The following is an 18,429-nucleotide window of genomic DNA, read 5'->3' on the forward strand; positions in this document are numbered from 1 at the left end:
AGCTGATGACGAGCAAAGTTGGCATGAAAATGACTTGGTAAATGAGTTGAAACTTATTTAATTTGTTGTAACTTTAAGTGGGTATAAAGCGGACAGCGCGCGAAATAGAAATGGGCGATGGACGATGGACGATGAACGACGGGACGGTCGTCTCTTCTGTCCGGCTAATGATCCGGTTGCTTGCCAAATCGACTGAATGCGAAAACAGTGCCTACCAAGTGGTAGATGTATGTATATATGTATATAGACACAGATACATTGTGGCCGTGACAACATAAGCCATTGTGTGCGAGAGCAGCCATAACAAATATTTGAGCATTTTCCGCGTTGCTGAACTGAGGCAAACAATTCCCGTTGAGCGGACCAAATCCGGATGGAAAATGCGGAAAAATCGGGTGAAAACATGATTTATGAATAGGCCACTGCATGTGTGTGTTTCCCAAATATATGTGTTTATGGCACGGTAACAAATTCTTGGTTTAAACATTTTATTTTAGTATTCCTTGAATTTATTTCGCGTATTTCGATTTTAGCTTAATCCGATAATCGACTAATAAATTGTTATATTAAATAAACTGTCAATGAATACAAAGTATTTAGGAATCTTATTTCATTTATATGTGTATATATTCAGAAATCTGATCGAATAAATTCGAACGAATCACGAGGAGCTAGTGGGGCTATCAACCCCTATACCATCACCAATAGCTTCTATACAACTGATTGACTTTCTTTTCTCGTTTGGGCCAGTGCATGCGAGGATACATTCGTATGTACGTAGATACGGGTTAGATCCTTTGTTGGACTTTTCTGCTGTGGTTTCTGTAACGGCATTGATTTCAATTTTAGTTTCAGCTCCCTCCAGCAGCTCAGCAACCCTCAACATTAAATTCGGGGCACAGCATCCCGTCATCAATTAGATACAGCGCTTCTCAAAATTGTTTGCCCAGCTAACGAAGTTAATAGGAAGGGAATGACTGTCCGAAAAGGGTTTGTGTTGCTTTTTCTTCGGTTAACCCGAATGCACTAAGTGGATTTGTAGATTGGCAAGAGTGGAAAATGGATAAAGTGGTGGCACCAGGGAGTTATGACGTCACAATTCCTACATATAAATCTTACCGTATTGTACATACATATATTTAGCAGGATCAATGTTTTCCTTAAATAAAAAAATCATTCACTTGAAAAAGCCGCATAAAAAACGAATTTTAACAATTTTTCGCTCAAAGTGCAATATCTTCTTTCTTTCTTTCGAAAACAGCGAAAACAGCCGAAACCAAAAAACACATTTTTAAATTAAAAATAAAAAGATTTAGAAATACATTTTTCCGTATATTTATTATTATTAATTCAATTTTTTCGGTCATAATATCGCTCATAGTGCGATATCTTATTTCTAAGAAATTTCTTCGAAATGATTATATGAACCCAATAAAACGCACGTTGAGCGATATTTTAAACGAAAATAATAAAAAGACTTATTTTTTGAGCGATTACAAAAACTATTAAAATCAATAGATAATCAGTATAGATAGATATTTACTTTTTCCTTTATTATGATTACGGTTCCTGATAAGTATGTGATGTAATATATTACATACAATACAATACTTGAAAACGTTCAATGAATATTCGCCTTATTCACTCATTCTTTAAAATGTTGCATATTAAAAAGCGCAAATAGGAATTTTTCTCCAAATTTATATAAAATCCAGAAATAGCTTATGCTAAAACCCCTTTCCCACCTGTAAATAATAATATTAAATTTCATGAAAGTGTTTACAATTTCCTCGGTCTCGTAACAGTTTAAATTCAATTCTCGGAACCCGATTTTAAATTTTTCGGCAAATATGCAAACAGAATAAACATCAACATAAATCCTGAACCAATCAAAATATAAAATATCAAATACCTGACGACAAATAAAACTCGCGCACACTTGGGCAAACACACGTGCCACAACTGGGGCAATACAGACAACAAAAAAAAAACAGCAACAAAAAACACATCCTAAATGATTTGTGTCAATAAAAAAGGCGAGGGATAATAAAATGCAAATATACATATACATATATGTACGTACATACATATATACATAGGAGAGCAGTAAAAATCATCCAGGCAGCGCTTGAAAATTGCTGTGATTATAAAATAAGCCAACGCAACTCGTTGCTGTTTATTGTTGCTGTTCTTGCTACTGTCACGCGCACTTGACGCGGAGCAACCAACAACAATAACAATTTCAATAACAAATCACAGAAATATGAGCGCAACCAAGGAGTCGGGGCCAAGCCGTGAATTTCACTTCGTTTCTTCCCCTTTATTTGATTATTTTATTTCGCCTTTGGCAGATGACATCGACTTATACTCACAATAGCGACAACTCGGTTGCAAACGAGCCAGCATCTAGCAGTGGTAAGAAAGGACATTGTAGTATATTCTTACTTAAATATTATTGGTAAGAGTGCTGTGTCCTTCTTCGAAAGTGATCAATTAGCTGACTTGTTGTCTATTATAATGCACATGAATGTATCAGAGCATGTTCACTATATATAAATTGTCATTTTGATATTGGTACCCTTGAAGGTGGTATGAAAGAGACCATAAATGGTAGTTCCCCAGGATGTAGGGATTTGACCAGCTACTAACCAGTGGCAAATTCTGAACGAAAGATATATTCCAGTGAAATTATTATTATATTCCGAGCCATCTCCGACAACTTAACATACATATATGTATGTAGTTATATCCGGCCTCCCCAGGCGAGTCGATTTAACTATTTCAATGAATCGCAGTGACTATAAGAGCTACGAAATTTTGTGGGAACCTCTTACCTTCTAGACACTAATCACGTTTGCTTTAAAAATACCAGTTAAATTACTCATCTCTCTCGTACTTGCACTCACCCAAATTTAACTAATCCCGAAGTGGAATTTCTTACTTGTTTATTTTATAATATATACATACATATATGCATATGAGAATACTTAGTATTTAATAATAACTATAATAAATAATAAAATAAAATAAACTTTTATTTTCCGATCATTTTTATGACTTATAGTGGTTCGATCCGAACAATTCCAGAATGCAATAAAAGAGAGGAAAATTAAAATGAATTTCGTTTAGACTGTCTTAAATCTGAGAGAAATTCGTAACTAACATGACTAGATCGACTCGACTGTTGAGGCTGAATATGCGTTGCAAGCTTCTGGCTTAAATTAAAAAGTCTGCTTGGGTAAGGATCCAAAGATCTTTATGTTTAACAACGATTAAAATTTCCCTTTCGACAACACTGAGGCTGAGTTTATCCTCGTTGAAAAGCAACGCATGCCTCGCACTGAGGCTAAAATGTCAGACAACAAGTCGGCTTTATAGGCGCCTGCCAATTAAATTGTCCTTGGTTTGAGATGCCGAGTGATCAATCACTGCGATGTGAGTGTGTGGCATGTCCTCAGGACCTTCTTAAATTTGCTCTTTAATTGGCCGGTTTCAGGACACCTTTCCCACCTCCTCCTGTTTTATGGCTCATCACGTCACTTCATAATGTGGGTGTGTATGTGGGCGCAGTGATTGGGGGGGCGTGGTAGCACCCGCGGCGCTTGTTGACACGTTGTCACCTCGCCTGTCATCCGAATTTATGGGTAGCATCCGCCGGCGAGGAGATGCTGCTGACTGGGAGTCGGTCCGCCGGGAATCTCTGCTTGCCTCCTTTTATTTTTATTTCGCAGTATTTCGCTGACTGACAACAGTTTTCGGCTTTTAGCTCCGTCCGCATGCAAACACATATCATTTTCATTTGCATTTCGCGCGTCCCGTTGACACATTTGCATGGTCATGCATATGTTTATTCATACAGATGGATATATAGTATGCATGTATGTGGCTCATAGAGTACAAAAAATATCCTCGCATGCGACCCTCGACCCTTGCGAGATGTGGTTTTGCTGTATAGTTTCAGCACAGGGTACCTGGAGATCTGATCGAACGCTATTTCGTCTGCCAAATGCTTTCGATATTTTAATGATATCTCTGAAGCCCCAAAACCTCAGGCCTACAAGGTATTTATTTTTCCTGATTAATCATATGAGCACCTACTACTGTTTTGCAATTGATATTGCTTTAAGGAATACAACGAAGTCGACTAATCCCGAAATATGAATCGTTGTTTGCTGATGCTAGTTGTTTCCGCTGGCTGTAACCGATGTTGCCAACTTTTGTTGTTGTGGGCATTGTTCCCTTTTTTTGTGTTGTTGGTACTTGTTGTGGTTAAATATTTGTGTTGTCAGCCACGCAAAAACATTATCGCCACGCAAAAAAATCCGCAATGGGATTAAAGTCGTACTTTAATCAAAATGTTTCTGCGGTTGCCTACCCGAGAGACATGTACATGTTCATGAAAGACACGGAAAAAGCGAGATTTATCATATCCATAAATAATGGTCATCGATGTTGCTTCGGTAATAATATTACAGTTTCTGGTTTGCTTTATGGAATATAAAACAAAAGTATCTTTTCAAGTGGTAAGGCCGCTCGCTTGCTTCAGTCATCCAATAAATTACAAATTATAAAATCAGAACTGCGACTGTGCTTCTTTGCTGAAAATAAGGCAATTCTTTTCTGCTCTCTTAACGGGTTACTCTTTCTTGTTAAAAGTAAAGCTGTTCGCAGAAACTGCTGGTCAGGGAAGCTATTAACATGCATATGATAGACACTTCCGCACAACCGGCTGGCCAGGTCACTTGGGCGAGGAACAAGGAACTCCTGGCGGAACATGCGGTGACTACGTGATGCCAAACAAAAAGCAAATACAAAGTGAATAACCTACCACGACGAAAAGAAAAGAAAAGAAAAGTGAGTGGGGAAGTCGTTGATGTGGTCTATGGCAAGTTGGCCCTAACTGCTGCTTGACGGGTTCATCATCAGTCGGGTCGAGTAAATAACCGTAGGGCAGAAATCTGCCTGCCATGCATAAAGTAAACTATTTAATGGCCTTTCGATTCCCATCGATGTGCCATAAACGCATTTGCCCCGATTGCCCACAAGCCTTAGCCAGCGGATCTCGAACGGAAATCGAAAGCTGTTCACTGAATCGAGGTTACCGCAGGGACGCGGAATGGGTATGGGGGTCGGGGGCATTCGCTGGCTGGGCGGTCGATTAGGGGTGGCCTGGCTCACGACCTTCTTATCAGCGTCGGAGAAATCATTTTCATTTTCCTTACGCAATTTGCCCGACAGGAGGCATCTTCATTTTCAGTCTTACCCTGCCGGCGCGGCGGGCCCTTGTCGGCATGTCGCCTCCTGTGACTTTTGATTTTTCGTTTCAAGTTCCCAGGGATCCTTCAGAGGAGGTGGCGTCTGGCAATAATGCAAATGGCTTTAGCTTCCGTGTGACCCACAAGCTCGCTTCCCTACCTGCCGGCCAGGTGGAAGCTCCTTTCGATTCCATGCCTTTGTTAGGACATTTTGTAGTGTCCCTGGCACTTCTATTTTCCGTGAGGCAAGTACTTCCCGAATTTCCTTTGATGTCTGCCAAACTGGCAGTCAGCCGAGATTCGGGAGGCGCACAGAACAAAAGGCAAGGAAAAAGGAAAGAGCTTTGCATCTAACTCATTTGCCAAGGTTTGTTTTGTGATTGCATCGGCATTTGCATTTTAAATGCTCCAACTGATTTATATCCGCTTGCCTTAGTTATTAATTCCAGATTTCTTTATATAATGTAATCAACATCAATGTCAAATATACATATCTTATTTTTTTTAAACTTGTCTTGGCTTCGAGCTTCCCATTTACTTAAAATATAACAACGAATGTGAAGTCAAGCTAAAAGCAATGCATCCTTTAAAGTCCTTTGCTGTAGTAAGTTGACTAAAGTCCTGCTGCTAATTTACATTTTTATAGTTATTGATCGGTGCTTAAAGAAAATGGAAGAGATAGAGTGGAAAACTTTCTTAATAGACTTTTAAATAACCAGAGAGCTTCGTGTTGTGCCATAGAAACTTTCAAGAGTTTCATTATTCTGCAAAAATAAAGTATAATAAGAAATGTGTATTCCACTACACAGCCACATTAACTGCTTATCAAAATTTCCACTGCAACGGCAACTTTGTCCCTTCTTCCCATATCTCATGATGAAGCCAGTGTTTATCCATACGTTCAAGAAAACTCGGCGCAGACTTCAACTTTACCCAGCCCAACTAAGCAAACCTTCAGCACTTTTCCTTTTCCCAGAGCTCGCGCCATTGACAGCTGCCAGCTTAGCAGGGTCGGAAACGGCGAACAGAAACTACGGAAAATTTTCATATATTTATATATATACATATATGAGCAGGAGTTCGAGTCCTTTTCGGTCCACTTTCCATGTCTGCCTCCCAAAGCAAATATGTGTGCATAAATTGTTGTTTGTCCTGGAATATCGCATGTGACGAGGAGCACAGTCAGATAAAGAAAGGACACCAAATTTAATTAAATATCTAGCCTATTTCCAATAAATATATTTTATTGAGGAAATGCCCACATTGAAAACTGGCAAAAGAATAGTCAATAGTTTTTAATTTTTATCCTATATATACATGTTTCGTTTTTGGGCCCAGGATGCACCCACTGCTCCGATACCTTAATCCAACCACCACAATAACCTCTATTACAAATTTCCGAGCTTCTGCTATTGTGTTTTGTTGTTATTCGCTTTATTAACAATGTCTTCGCTAGTTTATTATTAGAACAAATATAAATGTTTATGCTAAGTCAAAATAAACTTTTGAGAGCGCTTATATTTTTAAACTTAATCGGTATATTAACGTGGGTATAATTATTATGCTTCAACAGAATTAACAGGTTGCCTTGTCGTTCCTACACTTTTCATACCCTTGCAGGGTTATATAGTTTTAGCCAGACGTTTGCAGAGTAGTAAAAGAGCCATTTCCGACCCTAAAAAGTATGTATATTCTGGTTTAGTATTAACAACCGAGTCGATCTAGCCCTGTCCGTCAGCCTGTTGCTACGCATAAAAGTCTCTTAGTTTTGAATCTATCTAAATGATACTTTGCAGTTAGTCTTCTTTGTAATTAATTAACTAATTTATTTATTAGTAATTCATAGTGCGACAAGGTTAAAACTTATATTTATTGCACGAAGGATATGTATTATATATATATATATGTATAAATGTTGAGGCAAACTGCAAGGGTATACAAACTTCGGCGTGCCAAATTTAGCTTCCTTTGTTTTTATGTGAATATTTAAACGGCTTTATTTTTGTATTGTTTACGCTTCGCTTAACGTGTAAAGAAGGGACTGTCTGTGGGTCGCTTCCTTCCGGCTTTCATTTTCGCCGCAACTTTTGCTGCCGCTATTGACAGTGCTCTAATGTGGCACATAAAGTGGCGTCTGCTTCGATTTGCCGACTTTTCCGATTTTCCGCCTTGCGAGGCATTCAGCATCGGCATTTGGCATCGTCATTAAGTTGAACGCTCTATTCCTCGCATTCATTAAACTCCTAACTCGCTCTGGAAGCTTACGTAAATTGCTTCGCTTCCTGTGCGTCATTACACGACGCTTTAACGTTTCATTATACTCATTGTTTGTCTATTACGAGGGTTTTTCTTACGGACTTTGCCTCGTTTTCTCGTTTTCTCGCTTTTCTCTTACTTTCCCTGCCGCAGCTTGCTTACTTTCGTCCATGTTCGTGATGGCGTGTGTTTTCGTTTTCCTGCTCGGGAAAAACTTTTCAAATAGATTACAAAGCACTTGTAATACCTTTGTTTCCCCTTCTGCTGCAAAGTTATTGCAACTGCGCTTAAATATTCCGACCGAAGGAGCCAACCCATTGATGAGGCCATTCAGCATTCGATTTTCAGGGGCAATAGCAACCTCAGTAATTTGGCCAAAGAAAACTTATTATTGTAAGTACTATAAGTAAGGAAAACAGTGCAATTGAAAAGTTCGCAATAGGAAGCAAAACCAGTCAGCTTTTGGTTTCTACTTTCTCTTAAGTATTGCATAAATAGCATTGCTTGTATCAGCAGGAGTTATATCCACACTAAAATTGTGCGAATCGAAAAGGAATATTTTAGGTTACATATTCTATAAATAAAATTGCACAGCAGTGAACTGTTTTCCTCTATTATGTAGGTAAGTAACCGATAACGAAAAACATAGACGTTTTTATTTGTGGTACCTACTCTTACATTTTGGTTCTTTGACCTGGATTGATGCATTGGTACTTCGAGCCGGCTGAATATTTCGATGCGGCTGAATATTTTGGTCAATCTATCCTTTGCGCTTTTCTTCAGTTTCCCTTGTGGTAAGAGATTGAAAATTACAGGCCAGCTTATGAAAGCTAATTTAAAATTGTAATGTAACGCCAACGGGTTAGTTTCTGTCCCTAAGAACTTCCTAAAACAATGCTTGTTTATTTAGCCGATTTCTTCAATATTAATCTGTTCAATATAATTAATATCATGGCTGATTTTATCTTACTAAAAAATTCAACTGGCAAAATTTTATCAGTATGATAAACAACAGTTTACCTCAAAGAAAAAAGTGAACCGCATATCTTCCCTTAATGTTACAGAGAACGAATAACCAATAAATATTAATTTAGCTTTGCTTTTCCTTGTGCACTTAAGACTCAAACTGTTTTCAGTCAAGTGCAAGTCAAGTTCACTCTCGCGGACTAAAACTTTCCACGGCATTTACCAAAAAGAAAATGAGAAAGTTCTGAAAGGAAACGGAAGAATGTCTTTAAAACATTAAAATAAAATCCAAGCTTTAAGGTGGGGAATGAGTTCGTTTTGTTCAGGGTCGCCAAACTGTTCTCAATCAAATTATGACGAAACTTCGGCAAAACAAGACCCAAAACAATAAGGTAGAAATGGGGATCCCATATCACTTTCAAGGTCATTAGCCATGCAATCAATAGCGGCTGCCGACAGTTTATTTAGTATACGTATTTCCTCACCAATTTGTTGAGACAACCGGAACATCAGGAGATATTACAAACTTTTCTCCTTGCGGATATAAAGGGTCCGTCTCGTTTGGGCCCAAAACACACACGCAAGCCACGGGTAAGTGCGCCGGGGCGTCCTTTCTGGGCATAATAAAATAAAATTACAAGATGTCGACGCTGGGCGAATTTAGCATGTGAGGAGCATGTGAGTTATGCGAGGCAAGGGTCTGGCCCTCAGATATTTCATCTTTATGGTTTTGTTTTTCTCGGCCGCACACGACATATTTTCGAGACATTTATGCGACAACCGCATACGACACTGATAAGGACGAGTATTTCAGCGGCAGATGTGTCCCGAACACAGCTTAATTCGCATTTTTCCTCTGCGACTCTTGTCTCTGCGGGTTAATCAAATAAACTGAAAATCTGGCTAGTTTACTTTGTAAGGACTTTTAGGAGCCCTGAACTCAAGAGCCAACGTTAGTTCGTCAGACTTCTCCGAGACCCCATCAAAGTTTCAACAGCGGTAAAAAAAAAGCCTAGTCGAGACTCAGGAAGTCAAGCCACACCCAATGAAAGCCCGAAAGAGCCGGAAATCTGTATGGGGAACAGTTTCGTTTCGTTTATTCGGACAACTGGACAACCGCAGAGTCGTTTCAATGGGCACTCATCGCCGGCCGGAAAAGCCAAGCCGCAAAATGCTTTTGAGCTATTTTAGAGGCTTTTGTGGCCGAGATTTTGCGAAAGTGCAACTGGCAAAAGCCAGTGCAATGCACAATTTAATATACTTTCGCCTGCGTCGCTTCCAGGACAGAGCCAAAGTTTTCGCATAATTTTCACAATGAACATGGACGCACACATGAGTTCCCCCAATGTATACCAGTGAACTTTCCCACAATAAGAAAAGTCAGAGGGAGTTGCGTGGAAGAGCCGAAAACATCCTTTCAACTTTTTGCAACTGTTTTGGGCAAGGCCCTGGATTTGACTCGGATATAATAGCCTGTCTAAGACCGGCAGACGCCTTCTCAAATGGTAAAAATAGTCTCGTAAAATTTCTGGGCGAAGTAGCAAAAGTTTGTCGTTCAATGTCAATTATATTGAGATTTATGCATAATTCGAATTGACTTTGCTGCGGAACGCCGAGCTCTGCAAATTTGAATTGGCATTATAAATTCAAAGGCATAGGACTAAAAATACAATCACTCGACTGGGCGGAGTAATACTGGCCGACTCGCCTAATGCCCCGTCTATATTTACCTCTGCGTGATGGTAATGGCATCCTTTATGGTTATTAATTTGGTTGTGGAAAACCTAAAGTTGTCGCACTACAATATCCTTTTTAAATAAATTTCCCAGAATTATCTGACACGTGTCTACTTCAATATTTGCCCAAGCAGCAGCAAGTGTTGGGCAACATTCCCTGTTTCCAGTTTTGAACAAAATTTGAATTTGAAAGGGACACACACTCCACGTGCTACGTGCTGACGTGGTCAGTTAGAGCAGAAATATTAAATGAAAATTACATTTTATGTGCCAGGCAGAAGCCACTCCAATGACCACAACACGGAGCGTTTTGCTTGGATACCAACGTATCTGCCTCGGCTAGCATCGGCATGTGTTGATATTTGTGTAACAGTTTTAATGAAAGCGAAAAATGGCCAGGGAAAAATCAACAATATGCCGAAAGAAATGTTGATAAGACAGATGTGTGAAGGAGGGGGCAGCTGCACGATACGGTCGGTGTGGATTTAATTAAATGAAACTCTCAGTTCCTTCTGCAATCAAATTTTCAGGGTCCGAAGCATCAACGCATATGGAAATGTACATAATATACACGAAATGCATCTTCTTCCTGTGACTTTTGGTCTTGTTACTGTTTGCAACCGAAACCTCCGGTTCCATTGACAGGGGATTATGTCGGAGCTGCAGGACAGGATAAAGTTTCAAATTGAATTTACTTGGGTGTCATGTCGCTTTCAAGCAGATATTTTTGTTAATGTATGGTCGTAAAATCCACATAGGGATGTATGTTTCTATACCGTTGATATCCTCTCAAGCTCCGAATGAAACACTTTATCTAATAAAAATTTTCCCTCGAATTAGATATACGTACACCTTAAGTAAGGTAATTTTGATTTCACCGGTTCGATAGAATTGCAGACCGCCAGTGTAAATAAACTTTCGCTTTCCGAAGTAAGCTTCCTTTTTTCTTGTCCATATCACATTTAAAACTTCAAAGCTTTAACCGCTTTTTACCTTGAAACTAGAAAAATGTCTTACATTTAAAATGTTCCCCAGACAAATTGGAATAGCAACGCCTCTACGGGCTTAGTTTGGGTTTTTGAGCTATTCGTTGCCCCCTGCAGTATATTTTTAACTTGCTCTGAACTATTTAAAAACTTTTTGCAAATATTTTCCCACTTGGGCACATCAAAAGAAGAGCCCACTTCCGTTGACAGGATATTAAATGATGGCCGTCGGCAGTCGAGGACACCATTAAGGGGAATAAAGCGGGCTCAGAATGCGTAGGAGCATTTTTTGCGTGAGCGGAGCGCCGCGGCGTATCGAAGAAGATGCAAATGATTCCATCGGGATGAGATACTGGGAGGTGGCTTTGGCAATTTAACGCCACTAATCGAGTGACATGATGGCAATAATTCCAATTTGGGCCCGTCACGTCGCGTGGCGTTCGCGACCGCTAAATGCGAGTACGGACTATATAGGGCGATGTCTCGAATTATTCGAGGCGAAGCCGGAACGTGCCTGGCATTTTATTCGAGCTTAATGTTATAATTTTTGGTTGCCTGGTTGTCTATAATTATTTATCACTCACGTGCCGAACCCAACAGCAGGAGCACCTCTGGGCAGCCAAGCAGCAGGAGATTCTTGCGCCGCATTACGCATACGCCGCGTTGTCAAAGGGCAAGCACGTGTTGCCGCCTGAATTGGGCCTTTCTGAGCTTAAGTGCGCTGAGCTATGAATGTTCGGATACACTCAGAAAATATTACCAGCAATCGGGACTTTGATTATGACTCATTTCAGTGTGGGTGAAAAGGCTGCCCATATGACGATATGCGTAACGCCAGGCTTTTCCGCAGTGCAGGTGTAAGTTGGCGGCAAGGTCGCCTCGCTAGTTGACAGTCAACCTGAAGTGGGCGGTGGGAGGAAACTTGTCACGCAAATGCGTTGCTGTTTGTCTGCGGACACTCGGCCTGGAACCCCCATAGCGGCCCAGAGTCCTTTGCCTAGGAACCCTCGAAACTTGGGACGGGAAAAAGCAGATACAAATGCGATATGATGTTTCATTCGAATTTGTCCGGCGTGGGCGGTGACCAAAAATGAAATATGACTTGACAATTCCGCACTGCCCCCCAGAATCCAGTCCGAAAGTTGGGCGATGCCACGGCTCGTTAATCAAATCCCGAAAAGGATAGCCGAAACTTGATGCAAACTCGGACGCGCGCTGTCAGTGTCAAAGCCTGATAAATGAAGTGGCCACTGACGGTACGATGAGCTGGAAAACAGGGAAAAGCAGATGGATTTTCCTGGACCAGATGCAGATGCACCTCATGCGACCTTTATGACCTTCTAATTAAATAAATTCTCGAAATTCCTTCAGTGAAAGCGTTCGTTCATTCATGACTCCCCTTGAATGCTTTAAGCGCGCCGCAGAATAAGCATGCGACAAAAGGATGTCGCCTTTCACGTAGCTTCGCCATGAAAAGCTGAAAAGGCATGGGGAAAGCCACTGCAGTTGGTTGACTTGCGGCAATTTTCGCACTCTTTTCGCAACGTCAGCGAGGCGGGTGGCACATAAATTACACGCCACTTACTTTACGCTTTGCAAATGAACCTGTGGCCACTTAAAGTGCAACAAGGCTCTCCCACAATGCGACTTCGGGTCGTTGAAATTAAATATTAAGCCCACTAAGAGGGGGTGGCAATGAAAAATGCATTTGTTAATCCATTAGCATTGCCATTTGCTGGAAAGTATAAAAAAATGCATGAAAGGAAGCTATATTCGGGATGCCGAAGATTGTATACCCTACCAGTTTGCAATTTGATTATTACAGATCGATCTATTTTGGTCAAAATAAAGTTAAAGATGGCTAATTTCTTAAGGATATACACGATCAATATATTTATATACATACATGAAAATATGATTTGAAAAAGTACGGAGTTAGGTTCTATAGAAGTAATACAATACTTTCCTATTCCTATTTATTGTTTTATCCCTTCTTTATATAGTCGTTCGATTTTTAATAAACTAAAAGCCAAATTTTAGAATGATAAAGAAAGGCATGAGTTGAGTTTTTCCATTATAGTCCTGATCGCAAACGCTAAATAAAATTGTCGTGCAATCTAACCAGTTCCGGCATATGTAAAACCTCAAATTAAAGGTCTGACGGAAATAGCCAGTCTCTAAATGATTCTAAATATATATATCATACATAATGGTGCTGGAGCCGCTTCCTTATTTTCGTTGCAAACTCCTGGTCAAAATTATGATACCCAGCAATAAAACAGGAGAAAACTATACGCTCCAGTGCACTGGCTGCAGTGGCTGTCTTTCTTCCGCGCCGCCAGCCGCAGGAGGGGGCGTCATCCTCCTCCGGCCTTTCTGCCGGCGCATGCAAACAATCGATGAATGAGTAATTGCACAGTCCTTGCAGTGGGCCACAATTCATTTTCCATTCCGCATTCTTCCCCAAACACACGCCATATGAAGCCACGACAATAGCCACCTGGCAGGCAATTTAAAAAAGTGCATTCGAAACTTCCGCCTTAACCTCTGACCAGATGCTCTTCACTCGCGATACTTTTGGTCTCAGAAAACCAGGAGAACCCCTGAATCTTAATGAGCTCAGAGATGAACTCTGCGGAAATTTAAAATAAACCACACTTACCTTTCTGCTCGTAATTTAATACATATTTATAATGCGAAAGCAAAGTCTCGGAACGAATATGCCACCGTGCCAGCTCCTTGGCCTCGAAAATGTACGGAAGTGTGTCCTTTTGGTTAGTTGTGCCGTGGCCCCGACCTGCGTCTGACGTTGGAGGGGCGGTGGCCCCGTTCCAAAGCGAGACTCGAGGCGACCGCCACAAAGGCAAATACGTGCTCCTCGTCCTGGTGCATATAGTATGTCTGTTCCCATCGCACATCCGCCCTCCGTCTTAGCCCAGCACCGGGCTAACCTCAATTGTTTTGGCATTGACTTCAAGGCGGTCCGGTGAGAGAGGCTCTTAGTCTTGGTCGTGGTCTTGGTCTTGGTCTTGGTCTCGGTCTCTTTATGGTCCTATTTCCACCTCGACTTGTCTCACCGCATTTGCTTACTGTTTGTGTTTATTTTTCACTCTGCACTGTCTGCCAGGTAGTTATCCCTTGGCTCTTTGTCAGTTGGCCTGAGCCTCACCCCACTGGCTCGCCCCGAACGCCAGTTGCAATTTAGACAAGTTATCGATTCAAGTCAAATATTATTAGAGTAATGGCTTTTAGGTTAGCATTTTTCCACTATATATTCTGTCCCATTGCGAGTGCCCCCTGGCATGTGTTCCCTGCCCTTACGCCGCGCCGCTTGTTCAATTAATCATGGAAAGTGCAATTTTACAATTGTTCGCCGTCTGCAATGGTGGCTGTGTAGATGTTTTGCTGTGAGTGGATCTTGTAGCTGTGTTTTTTATTTTCAGAAATGGCTGCGGTTAATAACTATATTGATATTTAATGTAAAAAACAAGTGGTTAATTGAGAGATTGCTGGTGGAAAATTAATATAAAATGGAACCTATAAACAATCAGGTAACTACTTTGCTTAGACTTTAAGTTGCAGGTGGTATTTGATTTGCTACTTCAGACTCAACGGGTTGTAAAACTTAGTGCCTAAGAGCTTCATAAAAAATTTATTTAAATTAATTTGACTTATCCACGTATTTTAAGTAACAAACTCAGAAGTACACAGGGCACTCGGTTGCTTAAATTACTTTGCATTTGCGCTTCCATGAACCCAATTCCGCAGTGCGAGGAATTGGCTTTAAATCATCGAAACAAATGGGGCGAGCTGAGTAGCGCCTAATGGACTCAACAAAAGTTTTATCCCCGCACAAGTCGGTCGGGTCGGGTCGCTCGTCAATCGGTATAATCAATTTTCGAGTCCGGCCTGTCCAGGAAGAGATTTGCATATATGCATGCACGCGGTCCCCTCGAACTCCGCCCTGGGTCGCGCTCAAGTTCGCATTAAAGCACCGTACTGTTGTGCGCAGCAACTACGGAAGTAGTAAACGCACGGAATAAAAAATGTAATGGCTCCGCAACCCGTGCAGTCAATTGTGCCCTTTTCAGGGACCCGCCAACCTCCTCCTTGCGAGAAGCGGCCCGCCGAACCGACTTCCGCTTGATTTACAGCTACATTTGTAAGTAGACACAAAACACTTAACAGCTAAAAGGGACTTTGCATAAGTAATGAGCAGCGGCGAGCCTCGGCTGCCTCGGCGCAGCGCTCCTCGCATGCATATACGGCGGCGCCTTAAAACATCCCGCCGCACCAGGACCAACTCTGGGACAGACTGGCACTGAAACTAAAACTAAAGCGACTCCAGCGACTCTGGTGTGCAGAGGGGCGAGAGATCCCCTGACTTTTCACACATAGCTGCACACACACGCACGGGGCACTAAAAGGATACTGATGTACTGAGAAAAATTGTCATCAGGCTTTGTCCAAAGCGGCTCCAATAGATTGGAAATTCTGTAGCCCGCTGCATTTATTAAGGAACAGTGCTAGCATCTCGTTAAATATACAATGCAGTATGCCAGAGTTGTCATCCGTACCCGGATGATAAGGTTTATAAACCCTTCTAAATTGTTTCTTAAACTTCAATTATTTCTTCGAGTGCATGATACAAGCAGACAGCGTGTGAGTTTGACTCCTCTGCATGACAACTTGATGGATGTGCGGGCGTGAAACAGCTGCTCTAGCGGATCCTCTCCATCATCCCCGTCACCAGCATATTCGCATCCCCATCCCCATCGGCATCCCCATCCACACCCTCCTTTGGCAGAGCTCTTGACTCCGGCTGACCGCAAAAACAAAACAAATTCCGCACTGATTGCCAAAAGGGTTCGTCGGCCACGCCCCAATTCACCTACGTGGCACTCCATAACGGTGCTTTAAACACAACCGAGGCCAACTTCATTACGTCCGATCCGATCCAGATCCGGAGTCGGCACAGTCCTAGGAAAAGAAGCGTGGGCGTGAGCGTGGCCTTCTTTTGGGAGCTGACCAAAAATTAATTGGCTGCTCTGAGCCGGCCGACAGCTGCCATTTTGTGCCTGCCATTTTCTATGCGTAGACATGTCAATTCCCCACACCGAAAGCATCGCCCCCTAGTCCTGCTCCTGCTCCTGCTCATTGGAAAGCAGTGCCTCCAGGTAGCTTAAAGATTTATGATAAAGCCAACTAGCGGCGGCAATGGGAAAGAGGAGCAGCTGGCGGACTGGGTGGACTGGCGGTCGGGGCGGAAAAGTTTAGCCAAGTTCGGCCTTAACTTTGGCATTGGCTCATTGCGGCTCGTTTATCTATGAAATGAAAGAATCTGATTGCCAAACGAAGCGTTCCCAGTTGGGCTTTCCACTCGGATATCGCAATGTTTGCTTAAAGGTTCCTCCAAATTGTGCAGCTTGCTGAATATTAAAATATCAAATACAACCAGAAATTGATTGTATTTTATTGATGACAGTCTGTGAATTGATTTTACGCAGCCCATTTAAATATCTTCTTTGGTCAGCGTTTCTCTAAATAAATTTGAGTTTCCACGCAGCCTGATATGTTTAATTTTTGCAATGTTTGTTTTATTTAAAATATTTTTTGCTGGAGAGAAGCTCAAAGGAAAGTTTATATACCGAAAAAAAGAATAAAAACTAAATTAACTTGTTGCAGCTGTTTTCCTCTTTAAGGTCTGTATTAAAAACGATGCTTAGTTATTTTTAAAAATTTATGAAAACAACTATTCACCGCATTCATACCGAGTGTCACTATCCGCTTCGAAACCTTTTTTCAGCCAGCGGATTCCATGGAAACAGCATATTTTGTTGGGTCTTAAAAATTCAGTCCAGCTGGTTGGGGGAAACCCATAGGTTCGCTGAAAAAGTGAATCCCTGCCACTCTTCCACTCGGCTGTGTAGATTTGTGCGTGTCGCAGCTTATGCTCTGGCTTAAGCGCTTAAAATGCTTTTTGACAACGCCAACAACAACTTTGGCAGCGACAGTAGAATGATAAATTCGTTCCCTGCCCATTGTTTCTGGCTGATTTTACCCGGGTAAGCCACGCGCCGTCTAGAATCCCCAGAATTTGTGGGCCCATTTTCCATTTTCCATCTCAGCACCGCCCCCACTTTTTTGCAATGTAAGATATCTGTGTAAAATTTCATTGCCTATTTTGTTTTGCTCTTATTTTTTGACGCGGGCAATGTAAATCGCAGCTTCACCAATTTGCGCTCAATTAATTTTGGCTGCCTTCCTTCTCTTGGTTTTTTTCCGCTTGGCCTTCCTTTCCTTCTTTTTTTCAAATTGCGGCTGTCCTCTTATTTATCAGTTGACGTCCCCAGTATAATTTATTAAGTTGCAAACATTTTGCGAGCTTTTCGCATTTACTCAAATATTCACAGCCATCGATGGTGTGCTGTAATTTCATTTTCTGCCTTTTGATGGCAATACAGAAATTGCGTTTACCGTTATTAATTAACTGGCATTTCATGCAGATTTTAAATTGAAATCAATTATGCATTAATTACATTGTAATTAAGCAATCATAATTCACGCATTTACATCACAGCTGCAGTAGGCGAAGAGGACTCAGTGCCCATTACGTCATACCGCCTCTAATTAAATTGGTCATGTGGTCAGTTATCGAGTGATCAAATGGGCGGGGACGAGGACCGCTAAATGCATTACAAGCCAACTGACAACTTTAAAGAGTTTTATGGCTATAAAATACTTTTTTAAATACTTTATCCATAAGCTATTACCTTAACTTAGTCTATGCAAAAAGAATTAGTATGCTTTTTAATCCTTGATTGTTTTGTGAAATGGTTTATTTTTGGGAATAAAGTGAACCTATTCTTTGAACCTTTTTCGAATATACCAAACTCTCTAAACACAGCTAGGCCTGTAATAATTCACTACTTAAGTGTAGTGGATTTTTTAAACAAAAAGTTGTAGCTCGATTCAAAGTTTTGTATTTGCGTCTTCAAAAACATCTTATTTTAATCTTAGTTGGTATTTCATTTCATGGCGCATAATACGAGACGCTAGGTCTTGTCTAACCAAAGTTTTCAGTAAAAAATAAATACTGGGTCTTATTAAAAATATGACAAGTATGTAGCTAACTTTGGAACGCCGAAGCTGGACATACAAGCTTTGTAGTTTGCAATTGGATCATAATACATAATTATACATTAAATATAATAATTTGGTTTTGATAAA

At 41.0% G+C, this 18,429-nt stretch overlaps 1 protein-coding gene across 4 annotated transcripts in view; it reads right to left on the reverse strand.

Annotated features, from left to right (window-relative positions):
* 5-HT2B (5-hydroxytryptamine receptor 2B) overlaps window positions 1–18,429 on the reverse strand; it is a 51,494-nt gene that overhangs the window by 14,404 nt on the left and 18,661 nt on the right. The window contains exon 1 of one of the 4 annotated variants that reach the window (XM_070287226.1): window positions 10,208–10,340. The exons of the other annotated variants lie outside the window; for them this stretch is intronic. Coding sequence (XP_070143327.1) covers window positions 10,208–10,229 — 22 coding nt within the window. The 5' untranslated portion in view covers window positions 10,230–10,340. Of the gene's footprint in view, window positions 1–10,207; window positions 10,341–18,429 lie in introns of those variants that run through there. 4 annotated transcript variants of the gene reach the window in all.

This window comes from Drosophila kikkawai, chromosome 3R, assembly GCF_030179895.1.
Source record: "Drosophila kikkawai strain 14028-0561.14 chromosome 3R, DkikHiC1v2, whole genome shotgun sequence".
NCBI classification, from domain to species: domain Eukaryota; kingdom Metazoa; phylum Arthropoda; class Insecta; order Diptera; family Drosophilidae; genus Drosophila; species Drosophila kikkawai.